Source organism: Erythranthe guttata, chromosome 8 (genome assembly GCF_056151865.1).
Source record: "Erythranthe guttata isolate IM_541 chromosome 8, IM_541, whole genome shotgun sequence".
Classification (NCBI taxonomy): domain Eukaryota; kingdom Viridiplantae; phylum Streptophyta; class Magnoliopsida; order Lamiales; family Phrymaceae; genus Erythranthe; species Erythranthe guttata.
The window spans coordinates 25946416-25963573 of record NC_142540.1 but is presented as its reverse complement, the minus strand read 5'-3'; the positions used below and the strand labels follow the sequence as shown (position 1 = coordinate 25963573).

Below are 17158 nucleotides of genomic sequence, written 5' to 3'. Positions count from 1 at the left end.
ATGTTGGGCTAAATACCTAACACGCAAGTATACGTATCGCAAACAAGTAGTAAAAGTGGACTCGTGAGAGTCGGATGTCGATCCCACAGGGAATACTCAAATTACCTAATCCTAAGTACCAAATTCTTACAATTATGATTATTATCCAGCCTACGCAAGGTTATCAAATTTAACCAACTAAATAATTAAATTAATTATGAAAGCAAAATACGAGAAAATATCAATAAAAATAAATCTAGGATTTTATCTTCTCCCTATGCGATAATTCATCACCCAATTAAACCTCTATCATGCAAGTTACGATTCCTGATTATTAACCCGATACACTAAATTACTCATAACCCGCTGTCGCGTGTATTATGAGTCTATTATTCATAAACGGATACTATATGTCTATGCAAACCAATTATAAATAAAACATTAAATAACAAGTCTCGTAAACGGCTACCTAAGGTATTATCTGTATGTCTACGATAATACAAGCAATTGACACACTCATCCGGTGAAAACTACTCGAAGGCTCTTCTATCCCTGTTCTAATTATTAAAACGATCTGTCGATTCAATTCTAACAATAACACATAACAACATAAATTAGCTAGGTTCATGCACTAAATAAGACCAGATAGAAGAAATAATCATGGAATTTAAACTTGCATAATATTAGAAAATAGGTTCGAATTACCACATAAGGTTCTAATAAAATCCTAGAATAAAAACTTAGCTACTCGTAATTCTTATGATAAACAAAATAGAATAAATAAAATAAATAAGAAAAACTATGCTTGAGTATTCGTTGATCTTTGTTCTTTGCGTTTTGCGGTGTAAAATTTCGTGTTTATGGTGTAGAGACTTGTTGCTTTTATAGGCTTTTCTTGATAAGGAAGTAGTGGAAACCTTATAGGAATCAATTTCCGCCACTTTCCCCCATCAGAATGTGTTCGTCGATTTTTGCTATGTTGGAGTCCGAATTTTGGAATGTTGTCTAAATAAGAATTGTAGCCCTTGAAATTATCTTTCCAATGCCGCCAAAATCATCTGATTCGGAGTTTGTATGAGAAAGATATGCTTGAAATAGTGGACACTGCCAAAGTTGTGGCGATATTCTTTATTCTTTTGATTTATTTCCTTATTTGCAACTTTTTCCTTTCTTTTTGATCTTTTTTCTTTCATGGACACCTAATTCTCGTTTTTCACCTATAAAACATAAAATCAATCAATTAAAGTACAAATATAATTAAATCCAAACAAAAGATCCACGTAGAGTAAACGTATTGTGTAAAATCTACACTCAACACATGATCTCTGCATTATAATTGGTAGCACAAGTTGAGCAGTACGTAGCATATAATTTTATATTTATAAATTATATATATATTCTAGGTATATATGATGTAACGAGATCGATATCATATATATATGCTTCCTTTAAGGCCGGAGTAGTACTTGGGAGGTATACACATATATGTATTTTTTTATAATTTTAAGACAATAAATAATAAAGTACTAGCTTAGCTAGTTAATGAATTGTTTGTTTCAAATTAAGGAATAATTAAAAAAATTAAATAATTAATTCTTGGCAGCAGCTTTAGTCTTTAATTTTGGAGGGATGATAGATATATAAATATGCCTCCTTAATATGCAAGGCAAAGCTCATGTTGATCATGTTAGGTTAATACTGGATTAATAAGTAAACAACTTTAAGCTGATTATTAGTAATTTCAAGTTAACTGCACTGGATTAATTAATGACTATGTTTAGCATATAATCACATGCATGAGACCGAATACTTGGCTACCAAGTTTACCCGCACTGCATGCGCCATCAAATTATTAATACGACCACTACCAGTACTCTAAACTAGACATGACCATGGTTCGGTTCGGCTCCCGTTTCGGTTCCAAACCGTCGGTTCCAGTTCCGATTTTGGAGGAACCGGAACCGAACCGAATATTTCCGGTTCCTTGCGGTTCGGTTCCCGATTAGAACCGGCCGATTCTGTCTATTTTTTTATATATAAGTTAAAAAAATACTTAAAAATATTTGATTTAAAAAAAGCAGTGGAAAGAATACTTCAAAAACTTAAAAAAATTAAAGTTTTTTTTAAATACTAAAAAAAAATTTAATGTTTTTTTTTAAATACTTAAAAAAAAAATTTACTTTTAATTTTTTTTGAAGGAATTAGCTTTAGTTATAAAAATTAAAAAAGGAAAATGAAAGAAATTGAAAGGCTTGCACTTAATTTTTAAATTTTAAAATTTATAGAATTAAACTTTAAATAATTTAATTTAAAAAAAACGGTTTGAACCGCGATTCTAATCGTCGGTTCTCGGTTCCGAAAATAACGAACCGGAAGCGAACCGGTTTTATTCGGTTCCGGTTCCGGTTCTAACCGAACCGGTGGTCATGTCTACTATAAACTATGCATATATCACTACAAAAAAAAAAACACTTTTAGCAAGGAAAAAAATTGTCACAATAAGGGCCTAATTTGTCACCAAAACTTATTGTAACGATAGATTTGTTACCTTTCGTTTGTCCTGTAAAACTCGACGCTAGAAGTTTAGGTGACAAATTTTGTATATTCGTTACAAATGTATTGGTAATGACACATGGTTTGTTGGAGATATTAATACTAAATGATACATTTCACTAATAGCTTAAGCTTTTGGTTGAGATGGTCATTCAACATGGTATCAGAGCCAGGCCAAATGAAAGGTCCTGAGTTCGAATCCCACCGCCACCCAATTCAAATATTTCAAGTGCAAGGCTTAAAATATAATTCGCCTGCACTTGAGGGGGCGTGTTGGAGATATTAATACTAAATGATACATTTCACTAATTAAGTTTATTAAGTTTATATATATATATATATATATATATATATATATATATATATATATATATATATATATATATATATAAGATCAATAATTAAGGAGCTAGCTCTAGGATGTGAAAAGTTGTGGGACACTTGAAATAATGATCGATGATGACAAAATTAAAGCAGTGGAGCTCTCTCTCTCTCTCTCTCTCTCTCTCTCTCTCTCTCTCTCTCTCTCTCTCTCTCTCGATCTCTCTTGAAAATGAGTAATCGTGGGAGTGTAGTGGACTGTGGAGTGGGACTAAGAAACAGTAAATATATGTAATCAACATCACAAGACTAATTATTTATTTTAGGCCTAGGACCTCTCTTTTTTTTTTTTTTTTCATATCCATTATCATCATGCATCTTTAATTATTCTTTTCCAAACACACATATATATATATATATATGCATGATTCTATTAATTATAACTAGCTAAGAAAATTAAAAATATTCATTCCCTGATTTAATTACCACAAAATTAAAGGAGATGTTGATCGATGTACATCTTTAATTATAGTGATCATGCATGCCTGCCTGCCTGCCTGCCCATCTTTAATTACTTATTTCTTGAATCTCATATATTGTTAAAATGTCAAAAAGATGGGGAATGAATGAATGAATGATTGCGTAAGAAGGAGAACTGAAGAAAGGTGGTTTGACCACTATATATATACATGGGATGATAATAATCATTCATTTTTCCATCAAAATAAACAAAAGAAATAAACAATGCACTTTAATTGAATCATATATATAAATATGGTTGAGTAGAAGATACTTGTCCACTACTCATAAATATATACCTTTTCTTTAAGTTGGTGTATTTTAATTTCCACCATTCTTTTTGCAATGAAATGGAATCAAACTTTTCATACATCCATCATTCCTTTTTATTCATACATAATAATCACTCCCGGTCCATATATATATATTGATGATTCTTCAATTTCACATTTTATTTATCGCTAACTAATTAATTAATTAATTTTACTACCTAAAATTGAAATTACATTATATATATATTAATAATAAGATGCATGCCGCTTAGTAAGATTTATATGCATATATATATATATATATATATATATATATATATATATATATATATATATATATATATATATATATATATATATATATATATATATATATATGTCTATGTATCTTTTATACATGCACGATTTGTATCACATTCACATCACGCAGACACAAAGTCTCCTTGATTATTTGATTATATCACATCACACTGCAGACACAAAATCTTTGATTAATGATATGACTATTTCATATGTTCAAAATTCATAAAGTTAAAACAATTAATAATGCATCCCCTTGTTAATTAAACAAAAAGTCAATTAGGGATTATATATATATATATATATAAACAATAGTAGTAAATAAAATATATGAATAATGAGCCCGCCTTACATGTGCCTTCACAGTTCACATCACCTTCATTTCTCCTAGCTAGTGCTCGTTGCCTTTTTCCTATAATAATAATAATAATAAAGATATATAGCCCTAACTAGTGGCCAATAATAACTATTTCTTGTCCTTAATCATCGCTATTATTAGAAAATAAAATTAATTAATATAATTTACATGTATAATCTCGTGATCGATATTGTTAAGACAACTCTTAGTTAACGTTGTTAAGTGTTATAATAATTCATGTGATAATCATAAACTTGATAAACAAAACAAAGAATGCAGTTGAAAAAAAAGACTGAATGTTCGATTATTATTATTCCAAAAATTAAGTAGGGTTTTCCGAAATATATATTATTACAAATATAAAGCAAAATAATACTGAATGTTCGATTTATATGTACTTACCCCTCAGAAAATGAGTTTATATTGTTGCATTGGTTCCAAAATAATATCTATAAAGCAAGCGTACCATATAAATGGAGAACATCTATTTTTTCATTGAAAGAAGCGTACTCTATGAATGGACAACATGAGCATCATTGGTGTAATGCATTCATTTCTATGTAGAATAAATTGTACCATAATTATAATGAATTGAATTGTACCAATTTCATAATAAATTTAGTGATTAGTGAGAGTGGGAGGGACAAAATATATTTTAAATGAGTATTTTAAGATTGATGAACAATGGTGTTACGTTAAGAGTTCAAAATGCCTCAAAATACCGACATGATACTCACTTAGACAACACGTACTTCACCACTGAACCAAATATACTTGATTCTAGACGTAAGCGTACTATGTTCACACATTTATTCTACTACATGACTAGCAATACTAGTACTTTTCATCTCTTATTTCAACACCATCCAACCACACTAGCAATACTATTGTTTAATACGACATATACTACTGCAGTCACATAAAACACAAAATGTTTCAAAAAATAATACGAGAAGCGTCTTTCTTAGAACCTATATCAAACTATCAAACATTTTTTAAATATGTGACTAGAAGAAAAAAAATCAAATCTTGTTTCTTCCCCTTCACAATTCTTCGAGAATGAGTCTCTTTCCTCTTTTCATTTTGTTTTCTTCACGAGTTTTCTCTTGCGCCTTATCATTTGTTGTTTAAAGAAAAATAACTGAAAATTGAGTTTTGAATTGGAACGGGGCAAGGAAAGAACAGAGAAAAGAGAAACAGAAAAAGAGGAAAGAGAAAAGAAAGAAAAAATGAAGAGAGAGAAAAATTAAATGAAGAGAGAGACAGAGAGAGAAAAAAATAATATAATAATATAAACATAGGGACTGAACTGCATGTGAAACTATGCAGTATGGACTGATCCGCCTATAAAACGTCTGTAGGGACTGATTCGCGCTTTAAGTTTGTATTTGGGGATTGATATGCCTAATTGGGCCAGCCCAATGGGCCTACAAATTATTTACCTACAGGGCCACGAGCCCAATATCGAAGACCACTATCACCAAGGCCCAATCACCTTCAAGTAAGGTTTGTGCCCGACAATCTCGACTAAGCTATAAATAAAGGTTTGAACTCATTCCTTAAGGGACGCCCTATTAACTGAGCAATACTACAATACGTATTCTCTGGACTATTTCTATGATCAGCACGTCTGACTTGAGCGTCGGAGGGGTTTCCGCCGGATCAACCCACGGCGTAGTTCACATGTGTTCATTTCGCAGGTACCTCAGGATCGTCAAGTTGTCAAGCTACTGATCTGCTTTGCTCTCCCAGTTCGTTTTCTACACTACCCCAGGTGATCTAAACTTTTTAGCATCATCATTTTGGCGCCGTCTGTGGGAACGATGCAAACCAGATCACGTAGCCAACAAGATCCTCCTGAGGCGTCTGCTCGGAGAGAAAATGACACAGCTAACGACCTCCCACCTCGTGGAGGCTCTAGCTTGCCACCTCCTCCACGTCCCATGGATCCGCCTCGCGAGGTTCAAATGATCCCCCTCGGGACCCACCACTCGCCGATCCACCATTACATGACAGCATGTATAAAGTCATTAGAAAGTTGTACCATATATATATATAGGCAAGTATATATGTGCGTTTTATATATGATGGATTCAACCTCGCAAATTTCTAAGGCTTCAAATTTGCCCAAAGCGTGCAAATTAAGAGACGCCATGAATTCAAGAACAATATATGTTATAACATAAAGAAAATATTAATTAGTACCTAAACACAAGTTGCCTTATAAATTATACAATTTAGTTTCTACATATAACTAAGCAAACGGAAAATAACTAAATATACCAAATAAGATTGCTATGATCTCTCAGATTACGGATTTTGTTACGATTAAAATAAGAAATCTAGTTACGTTGACTTAAAACAAAAGATGGGATCATATCGCATGCTCCAAAAAAGGCGCAAAAAAGTCAAAACATAGGATCCAGAAAATAAACACCGAATTTAACTAGAGCATTAGAGGATTAAACATTCTGCATAATAACAACCAGTATAGTAGCCAAAGGTCTATATTATTTACATTGCATCTGATCTATATTATTGTTCCAAATACATTCAGAAAATATTATAAACTACGTATTCCTAAGAAGAGTTACGTTGGATCTATTTATTGTTCCAACAGAGAATTCTACGAGCAACACATAACTGATCAGATGCGTATAAAATTGTTGCAAAATATATAGGTACGGTCAATGATCGAAAACTAAGTTTAAGCAAATATAATAGTATTGGATCACACAGCTTTTACTATATATCGATCCTCCCTCCCTTGATGAAATTGTTAAGTCAAATGTCAAAACCAAACAAGAAATCAAGAAACAGACTTATATAACCAAATCAGGGAAATCATATCATATCATAGAGGATGATGTCGAGATAAAAGGCTTACCTTGTTGTGACCAGCACAAAAGATCGAATAACATTAAGCAAAAAAGGTTAGGCTTGTTTTCAACGAAAATAATTACTATTCAAGTATATGATAGCAGGAGAAGCTTGTAAGCAAAGTGTAAACACTACTTATGAAAAAATAAATGATCGAGTAAAGCTACGTTACTTACTAATGACTAACCATCTCATGGCAAGTATTCAATAACCATATATCTATCTATATATATATATATATATATATATATATATATTTCCAACCCAACGGGCCCCCAATTTATATAATAATCGGGTCCACTACACGAAGGCCCAAGTAGGCCCGTTACACAAAAGCCCAAACACCTTCAAAATAAGGCTTGGGCCCAACAAAGTAAACCCAACCCAATCAACGACATATAAATAGAGGTTTTTATTCATTTGTTAAGGTAGATTCGATTATTCACAAGTATTCTAGAGTGCATATTCTCTACCATCTCCACGATCCGTACATCTGACTTGAGCGTCGGAGGGGTTTCTGACGGATCAACCACCGGCTTAGTTCACGTGTGCTCTTTTCGCAGGGACCTCAGGATCATCAAATTGTCAAGCTACTGATCCACTTTGCTCTTCTATCTCGTTTACTATACTACACCAGGTGATCTAAGCAATTAGCATCATTATTTTGGCGCCGTCTGTGGGAATGCAAACCTGATCACGTAGTCAGCAAGATCCTCCCGAGTCATCCACTTGGAGAGAAAATGACACAACTAACAACCTCCCGGTCCGCGGAGGCTCTGGCTTGCCACCTCCTTCACGTGCTCCCGATCCCCCTCGTGATGTCCAAGTGAATCCCCCTCGGGATCCACCCCTCGCCGATCCGCCACTCTCTCTTTCTCGAACGATTCAGATAACAGAGGATACGCTCCAACGCATGACAGCAGAAGCCTCAACTCGCGCCGCCACAGAGGCTGTGACCCAATACATCGCCACGATGGGAGCAAATGCTCCCAACGCGATACCCGCACTTGCTCTACCTGTGGTGCCGCCCATGACACCACCGCCAGTCCAGAACCGAATAAGTGTGTCTTCATCCACCTCGGACCCACGGTCCCGAGTGCAACTATCCACTAATCACAGGGGGCACAACCCAAACAACAACGTCAACGCTCACCCCCACGGGGTAATGCGTCTCCACAGAGTCCCTCTCTTTAATAAGGGAGAAGGCGAGGTAAACAGTAGAATGTCTCGCCAAATTTCCTTCCCCCAATTGAACAATCCAATTGGCGGAATAATGTCTGCCCCAGTAAGACACAGTCCTTTCACCATGGACATCATCAACGAGGTATTACCTCAATGAGTGAAAATCTCAAGATTACCTCAATTTGAAGGAACCACCGACCCACAAGAACACATAGAAAAATTCCACGCCATGGCAGATTTGTATGGCCCAACAGATGCAACAATATTCAAAATGTTCCGCACCACTCTCTCCAAACGGGCCATGAATTGGTTCAATTCTCTACCTACAGGATCGATCGGCACCTTCTCTCAATTGTCGCAGCGCTTCACCAACCAATTCGCCTTCAACAAACAATATACCAAGACCCCAACACACATTTTCTCTGTTGTACAGAGAAACAACGAAACGCTCCGCAACTACATCAAGCGTTTTGTGGAAGCCGTCCACGAAGTCCCAAGCGTAGGACAAGACATGCTATCCGGATCATGCAACAAAACTTGAAGCCGGGTAGGTTCAAAGAATTTATTGCCGAAAGACCTCCTGGCAACCTAGATGAATTGTTGAATCGAGCTGAGAAATATGTACGAATAGAGGAAGCCTCTACCCATGCTCCTCCCAAGAGGAAGAGGGAAGATTACCGACAGGACGTTAGGAGATGGGATGACCAACGTCCACCACCCCCACCACAAGGCCAACCATCTTCCTCCTACAATCGATTCACTCCGTTGAACACTTCCTCACTGAAATCCTTCACGTGATAGAGCAAAGAGGTCTGGCAGAGCCTCCACGCTCAATGCAGCCCAATGCAAATCGAGAAAGATTTGATCGCTATTGTCGATTCCATAAAGATAAAGGACATACTACCGAGGAATGTGCACAACTCAAATTGGCGATTGAGAAGATGATCAAGCAGGGCCACTTAGGTGAATACATTTATAAGCCTCGAAATAAGCGCCGTGATGACCTCCCACGCCGAGATAATAATCAAGATCAACCGCCACGACGAGAGGAAGGGGGTCATCGACGCGAACAAGATAACAATGATAACCAACCCACCCGTGGAGTCATTGCTTTTATCTCCGGAGGACCAGCAGGTGGCGACTCACAAAATGCGAGACGCAAGCTCGCTCGATCACCACGTATGAATCAAGAGCACGCTTCTCCATCCGCATCTATCTATCAGATACGAACACCTGATCATAGCATAGTCTTTGACTCCTTGGACCTTGAAGGCCCAAACGAAGATCATGTCGACGTGTTGATAGTCACAGCGTCGGTGGCCAACTTTTTGGTTAAGAAGATTTTAGTGGACGGTGGAAGCTCAACAGACATCATGTATCTCTATACATTCAAGCTGTTGGGCATAGATAACGCCCGATTTAGCCCCATAACTACATCGCTAAAAGGATTCACTGGAGATAGCGTTTTATCCATGGGAGAAGTGGAGTTGCCCATCTCCTTAGGGGACAACCCTTGTCGAATTACCAAGATGATAAAATTCCTCATCATCGACAAGCCATCCCCCTATAACATCATCTTAGGGAGGCCAGCAATCCATACATTCAAGTCAGTGCCTTCATCTTACCACCAAAAGTGGAAATTCCACACTCCTTATGGAAGGGGAGAGGTACTTGGAGATAGACGTCTCGTTCGAGAGTGCTATGCGAGAGCCCTACGAGAACCATCCAAGAAGCCCAAACCGTCCGGAAGGGGAGACGACACCCAAAAACCCGACAAACGGAAATGGGTCAACGCGATCATCGAGGACAATAGAGAAATCCTCATCAACGTACCAGACGACAACATTAAGCTAGCGGCCGTCGAAGAGCTTAAGCTCATAGAGCTCAGACCTGGAGATGATTCCAAGCTCCTACGCATCGGATCCGATATAGATCCAGAGATGGAACATCAACTAATCAACTTCCTGCGACACAATGGAGACGTGTTCGCTTGGAAAGCCCAAGATTTGTCGGGCATTCCCCCTTAGGTGGCTCTACATCGGCTCAACGTCGACAAAAGGTTGAAGCCGATCAAACAAAGAAAGCGGACATTTGATCCCGAATGCAACAAACACATCAAAACGGAAGTGACAAAACTCTTAGAGGTAGGCCCATATACGACCAGTTCAGTATCCTGAATGGTTGTCGAACGTAGTACTTGTTCCCAAACCCGGGGGCAAGTGGAGGTTGTGCGTGGACTTCACCGACCTCAACAGAGCTTGTCCAAAGGACCCATTTCCTCTGCCTAGAATCGACCAACTCATCGATTCAACCTCGGGATGCGAGCTCCTCAGATTCCTTGACGCGTATCAAGGATTCAATCAAATCTTGCTCGCCCCAGAAGATCAACAGAGGGCCAGCTACGTCACAGATCAAGTCATCTACTGCTACCAAGTCATGCATTTCGGGTTAAAAATGTGGGGGCTACTTACCAACGTCTAGTGAACGCAATGTTCGCAGATCAAATCGGCAAGAATATGGAGGTGTGCATCGACGACATGCTCGTCAAAAGTGTCAAGGTCTCAGACCACTTAGCTGATTTAGATCAGTATTTCGCCATCCTGCGAAAATACAAGATGAAACTCAACCCCCCTCAAATGTTCGTTCGGAGTTGAGATAAATTTTTGGGATATATGATTTCACAACGAGGAATCAAAGCTAATCCCACGAAAATCGAAGCCATCACCTCCATGTCTCCACCAACATCAATCAAGAAAGTCCAACAGCTTAACGGTTGCTTGGCATCTTTGAACAGATTCATTTCAAGATCGGCGGACATGACTCTCTCCTTCTTCAAGATTTTAAGGGGAGGAAAAAAGTTTGAATGGGATGAAGTTTGTCAAAAATCTTTCGTCGAGCTGAAGTCATATCTCGCGTCTCCATCCTTACTCACGAAACCTCAGCCCGGAGACACCCTCCTCCTATACTTAGCGACCTCAACTGATGCCATCAGCACAGTCCTCATCCAAAATGGAGAAAAAGACCACCAGCCCATATACTACATAAGTCGCGCTCTTCAAGGAGCCGAACAACGCTATACCAACATGGAGAAACTCGCCCTCGCCCTCATCAACGCAACTCGGAGCTCTGACCTTACATCCAATCACATCAAGTGGTGGTTCTTGCCAACTACCCCCTGAAGAATATATTAAGGAGTCCCGAGACATCCGGGCGGTTAGCCCAATATGCAATAGAACTGAGTGAATACGGGGTAGAATTCAAACCCCGCCCCGCCATCAAGGCGCAAGTATTGGCCGACTTCTTAGTAGAAATGACCTCAATAGAAGAGAACACCTCCCTCCCCGCTTGGTCCGTCAACGTTGATGGAACTTCCACAGCCACAGGAGGTGGCGCGGGTATTGTATTAACGAACCCCAACGGAGATGAATTCTAATATTCGATTATTCACAAGTATTCTAGAGTGCATATTCTCTCTACCATCTCCACTATCCGTACATCTGACTTGAGCGTCGGAGCGGTTTCCGTCGGATCAACCCCCAGCTTAGTTCACGTGTGTTCTTTTCGCAGGGACCTCACGATCATCAAATTGTCAAGCTACTGATCCGCTTTGCTCTCCTAGCTTGTTTACCAAACTTACCCCAGGTGATCTAGGCAATTAGCATCATCAATATATATATATATATATATATATATATATATATATATATATATATATATATATATATATATATATATATATATATATATATATATATATATAGAGCTAATAGCACACACCCCCCTGTGTTATTTCTAATTGGTGAAAAACACCTCATGTTAAAAATATTAGCAAAAAAACCCCTATATTGTATTTTTCAAAGCACATCGGTCCCTGTTTCGAAATTGAACATTGACTTATATGAAATGGCTGAACTACCCTTACAAAAATGTAAGGCAAAAAAAAAAAAAAGAAAAAAAAAAAGAAAAAGAAAACATAACAAAACGCAAATAACAATTGCAACAAACCCGATCCAATGTCTTCTTCTCCAATCGAGGTCCCTCTTCTCCAATACTGTGAAAAAAATAATGGTGATTCTTCAATGTTCATGCCTCACATTTCGCCACAATCAAATCTCAAGTAGAGGTGGCTGACATGGGAGATAGATAGGGGGACGGGGATTTTGAGAATTTGGCGGTGGAAGGAAGGGGTAGCGGCGGCGTGAAAAGGTGATTGCCGGAGCCCGGAGGTGGTGTTGTGAGTTTGGTGGTGGTGGTGATTTCAATGGGAAGAAGAAAATTTTTGAGGAAGACAGGTTTTTTCTCTCTATTTGGAGCCGATAGCTTGACGAGGTGATTGCCGGTGGTGGGAGTTTGCTGGTGGTGGCCGTCGGAGTTTGCTGGTGATGGTGGCCGTCGGAGCTTGTTGGTGGTGGTGGTCGTCGGAGTTTGCTGGTGATGGTGGCCGTCGGAGTTTGTTGGTGGTGGTGGTCGTCGGAGTTTGTTGGTGGTCGTAAATGGGGGAGAATAATTTGGGGAAGACTCAATTTATTTTTCTTCGTCTAAAAAATTTTAAAAATTGCAATTTGATCCAAAGTTTTGGATTATTTATATTTAAATCAAATTGGATTTTTTTTTTTTACAAAACAATCCGAGGGTACTTTCGAATTTTCAAGTAAAAACACATACACCTACACGCACAAGTCGCGCGTGCATTATACAATGAGCTGTTAGGGATTTTTTTGCCTTTGACTTATTTTAACAGGGGGGTCGTTGCTAATTGTTTTAACACGATGGGGTTTTTAGCAATTAGAGATTTCACAGGGGTAGATTTTGCAAAAAACCCTATATATATATATATATATATATATATATATATATATATATATATATATATATATATATATATGCCCAACTATGCCGATTAAAAAACATTAATATAACAGTTAAAAACATATATATTATCACCATTCGTGAAGGAACAATAATGCTTTCGCTTCTATAAATTTGATGTCTCTGAACTTTAACAAAGAAGAAATACAACTGAAGGAGATGAAGAGCAAAGCAATTTTACTCTGAGGTTCTTACACTTGTTTAATATAATGTTAAGATTTTTACTTTCACCCCCGACATATATTACAATTAACCCAATTTATTGTTAATTATAAATCTGAGAACTATAGTACTCATAAAAGTTACATGGGTAAATTTGGAACATTTAAATGAATATTCTTAGAACATAGAGATTATTATGTTAGAGTTACCATTGTGAGGGATCAATTATTATTATTATTATGGGTTTTTTGCAAGAACCACTCTGGTGTAATCTCTAATTGCTGAAAAACTCCTCGTGTTAAAAAAATTAGCTAGGACCCCCTATGAAAGTTAGTTAAAGCCAATAAGGCCCCTAACATCTTATCGTGTTCTGCACGCGTACATTGTACGGCTGGGGTGCATATTTTGACTTGAAAAGATATATATACCCTTTAAATAAAAAGTGGAAAATTACATATTAGCCCCAAAATTTTCATAACCCCAAATTGAAGCTTTAAAAATTTTAAATTCAGCCCTTGACAATTTCTAAAACACCCTCTCTCCAAATCATATCATCCCCAATCAAACTCTCCACAATTTTCACGCAAAACACACACACAATGCTTCCTGATGCCGCCCCCTTATATTTCTTTTCCTGCAAAATGTTTGGAAGATAGCTCACCAAAACCCCCCACTCCCAAATCGGACAAACGCCAAAGGGATAGGTAATCGTCTCCTTTCCTCTGTTCCATCTCTCCCGAAAAACTCCGACCACTTCAACCGGCGATCTATTCCACAGTTCCGTCGACAAAGAAGGGGCACGAGCATGTTGAGTATAGGGCGGCGGCGGCGGGTGGGTATGGTGGTGACGGGGGCAGCGTATGGGGGCAGTGTATGGGGCGGGGGCAGTGGCGGATGAAGGTAATGGCGGTTGGGTATGGTGGTGACGGCTAATACCGGCAGAGTATGTGTAGCACCCCCTCTATTATCGGCGATAAATCGAACCGGTTTATCGGAATTAAGTTATTTAGCGGAAGCAACTTATAGGATCACTTTTAAAATACGAAAAATCAACACTTGCATTTTCAAAACCATTCTATTAATTTTTCGCAACATTGTTTTGAAAAGCTTTAGTCGATTATATTTATATATAAATATATATTTTCTTTTAAGAAGGAGTTTATTCGAGTGCTACACTATCAAACGTAGGTTCGAAATAAAAATCAGAGTTTAGAAATATTTTGGCGATGAACGATAAAAGCACGAAATAAACGAACTATTCATAAATATAAACGGATCAATATATTATAAAGTTCCAAAAGAGGATCCGTTACCGATTAAAGTCCCGTACTTTAAAAACGAGTACGATAGTAAACGAAAATGGAAGTTACTTTATATTACATCACCAAAATAGTACTTAGCCACACTTATAGAACCCTCGTTCGAACTTCCAAAAACTCCGGGCAAGAATTCGATCCACTACTCGGTCCATTCCGGGGGAGGGTTACCACTAGCACTACCTGCAATTAGAAAATATCTATATGAGCTATTAAGCTCAGTAAGAAACTCGAGGGATTACCGAGGGTTGAAAATAGGTTATACATATATATAGTATATATAACATTCCGATCACCTTCACCGAGTCATACAACATCAAACAAGAATCGAGTCAAAAGGTACGAAAGCATATAAGTCACAAACATGCTCATGAATGCAATCCGTGTAAAAATCATTTTTTTCATTTATCGGATCCGTGAAAGATTAATTTCTATATTCGGATAATAAACCGTTTCGAGCCCGTCTATGGATCCAATATCACTCATATCACTCGTATCACTCCTCTCAACCCTAGTTGGATACCGGCCCACCGTATCCGATTTGTTTATTACCCAAACATTCCATTAATCTTTCAATTTTGTCAAAAACAAATGCATGTCATGGAATGACTACAAATTATGTAAAAGTCATTTAAACATCACAAATATCAATCAAGTGAGTAACAACCCCAAAACCAAATAAAATTATCAACTACTTAATTACACAATTAACCAACACATATATCATCACCACACACACACACACATCCCACATACACACACGTACACACACATCACACATGCATATTTATGCCATGCAACCATATAAACATGCATAATAAATAGCACAATCATGCCTTTAAAGTAAAGACACTTTTATTCCCTCATTTAATTGGTTTCTCACCACTTTCACTCATTGAATTCACCTCAATAAATTCCAGCAGCCTCATAAATATGTTTCTGCCCCAAATCCATGTTCATAATCCCATGTTTTACAATTTAAATCACACAATTCCAAGACATAGCACTTAAAGCACAAGAACTTCATAATTAGCACCTAAACCTTTAAAATTCGAAATAATAGTAAAAGATCTTTAAAAATTCTCAAATTACATCCTAGAACTCCTAACTAATCCAAATTTCAGATTCTGAAATTTATTCAAGTTTTCACAAAGTTTCGAATTTTTCTAGAAATTAAAAACTAAAAGAAATATCAAACCCTTTGTAATTTAAAAAAATCCAAAACTCCAATATGACTTTAATATTTTGAAAACCTAAGAAAAACTTTTTCTTATTTAATACTTGCTGGCAAACAGATTCAAAATCAAGAAATGAGAGATTTTTTCGGAAATTGCAGTTTTGACCCCAAAGTTTCAAAATTTACACATGCAACCACACTAGAAGTTCAAAATCCACTTTTTCATGAAAAACCCTTAACAAATCTGAAATTCTATTTTATTAGATGCAGAAATCGAAGTTGAAAAGTCACTTTATGCAGAAATTTCGAAAATTACAAAATTTACCCCAAAATCTCTAGATCTTCACATGCAATACCACTAAGAGTTCAAAAATCACTTTTTCTTGCAAAGCTTCTTTAAATCCGAAATTTTTGTTCAATAAATGCTGGAAAACAGTTTTGAAAACACATTTAGGTCGGACTTCTCAAAAAATTACAGATTTGGCCCAAAACTTATTAAGATCTACACATGCAACCCCATAAAAGTTCAAAATTCATTTTCTTGAAACCCCCTTTTTGAAATCTGAAATTGTTGATGTTTTTGGCCAATAACACTTGTATCTACCCACTACCCACATAGATGATGCAAGAACAAGAAATTAACACTAAACACCTCTTTTCCATTTTTCCCCAAAAAGCCCTAAATTTCGAAATACTTAAAAATCTTTTAGGTAATCTTGAAAATTCTTTTAAATAATATGATATTTTCTAATTGCAGCAAGAAACTCGAAATTTCTTACCTAAATCACCAAAAGGAAAATGAAGAACAAGCAAAATAGAGAGACTTCAAGGGTTGATGCCAAACTCGAGCCAAGCCACTTTTATGGTGAAAGATATAGTGTGTGCTTCCAAAATGGATGTGTTGTTATCTCCGGTGAATGGACAAGTAGTTCTTATGGTGTTCTTTGCATATTCTAGAGCCATGGTTAAATAGGGGATTTTCATGGTGGTTTTTTTGATTTCTCTTGTAAAATGAGTGGTGATGTGGAAGAAGATGAACAACAATGGTGGTGGTAATGTCTCAGTGGAATGAGGGAGAAGAAGCCAAGTAGAGAGGTTAGGTGTTGTAAGGAAGAAATGGAAGAGTGTCTCTTCAAATCTCTTGAGTGTAGATTAAGAGAAATGATTAGAAAATGCCAAGTGTTAAGTCATGCAAAATATTACTAATTTTATTTATTTATTTTAAACACCCATTTTTACTCACACACACATTATCCGAGCCATCTGCCTA

General features: G+C 36.9%; 1 protein-coding gene and 1 long non-coding RNA gene across 2 annotated transcripts; one reads left to right on the top strand and one right to left on the bottom strand.

The window, feature by feature from the left end:
- Positions 1-9305: 9305 nt before the first annotated feature.
- LOC105965005 (uncharacterized) lies at positions 9306-10845 on the top strand. Its single transcript, XM_012989510.1, has 2 exons — positions 9306-10377; positions 10559-10845. The coding sequence occupies exons 1-2, from the start codon at positions 9306-9308 to the stop codon at positions 10843-10845; spliced, it is 1359 nt and encodes a 452-aa protein (XP_012844964.1).
- Positions 10846-14657: 3812 nt separating this feature from the next.
- On the bottom strand, positions 14658-17082 carry LOC148768934 (uncharacterized). Its single transcript, XR_016032953.1, has 2 exons — positions 16668-17082; positions 14658-14894 (listed from the first exon to the last, which is right to left on the bottom strand). It is a non-coding gene; the product is annotated as an uncharacterized LOC148768934 (long non-coding RNA).
- Positions 17083-17158: the final 76 nt, after the last annotated feature.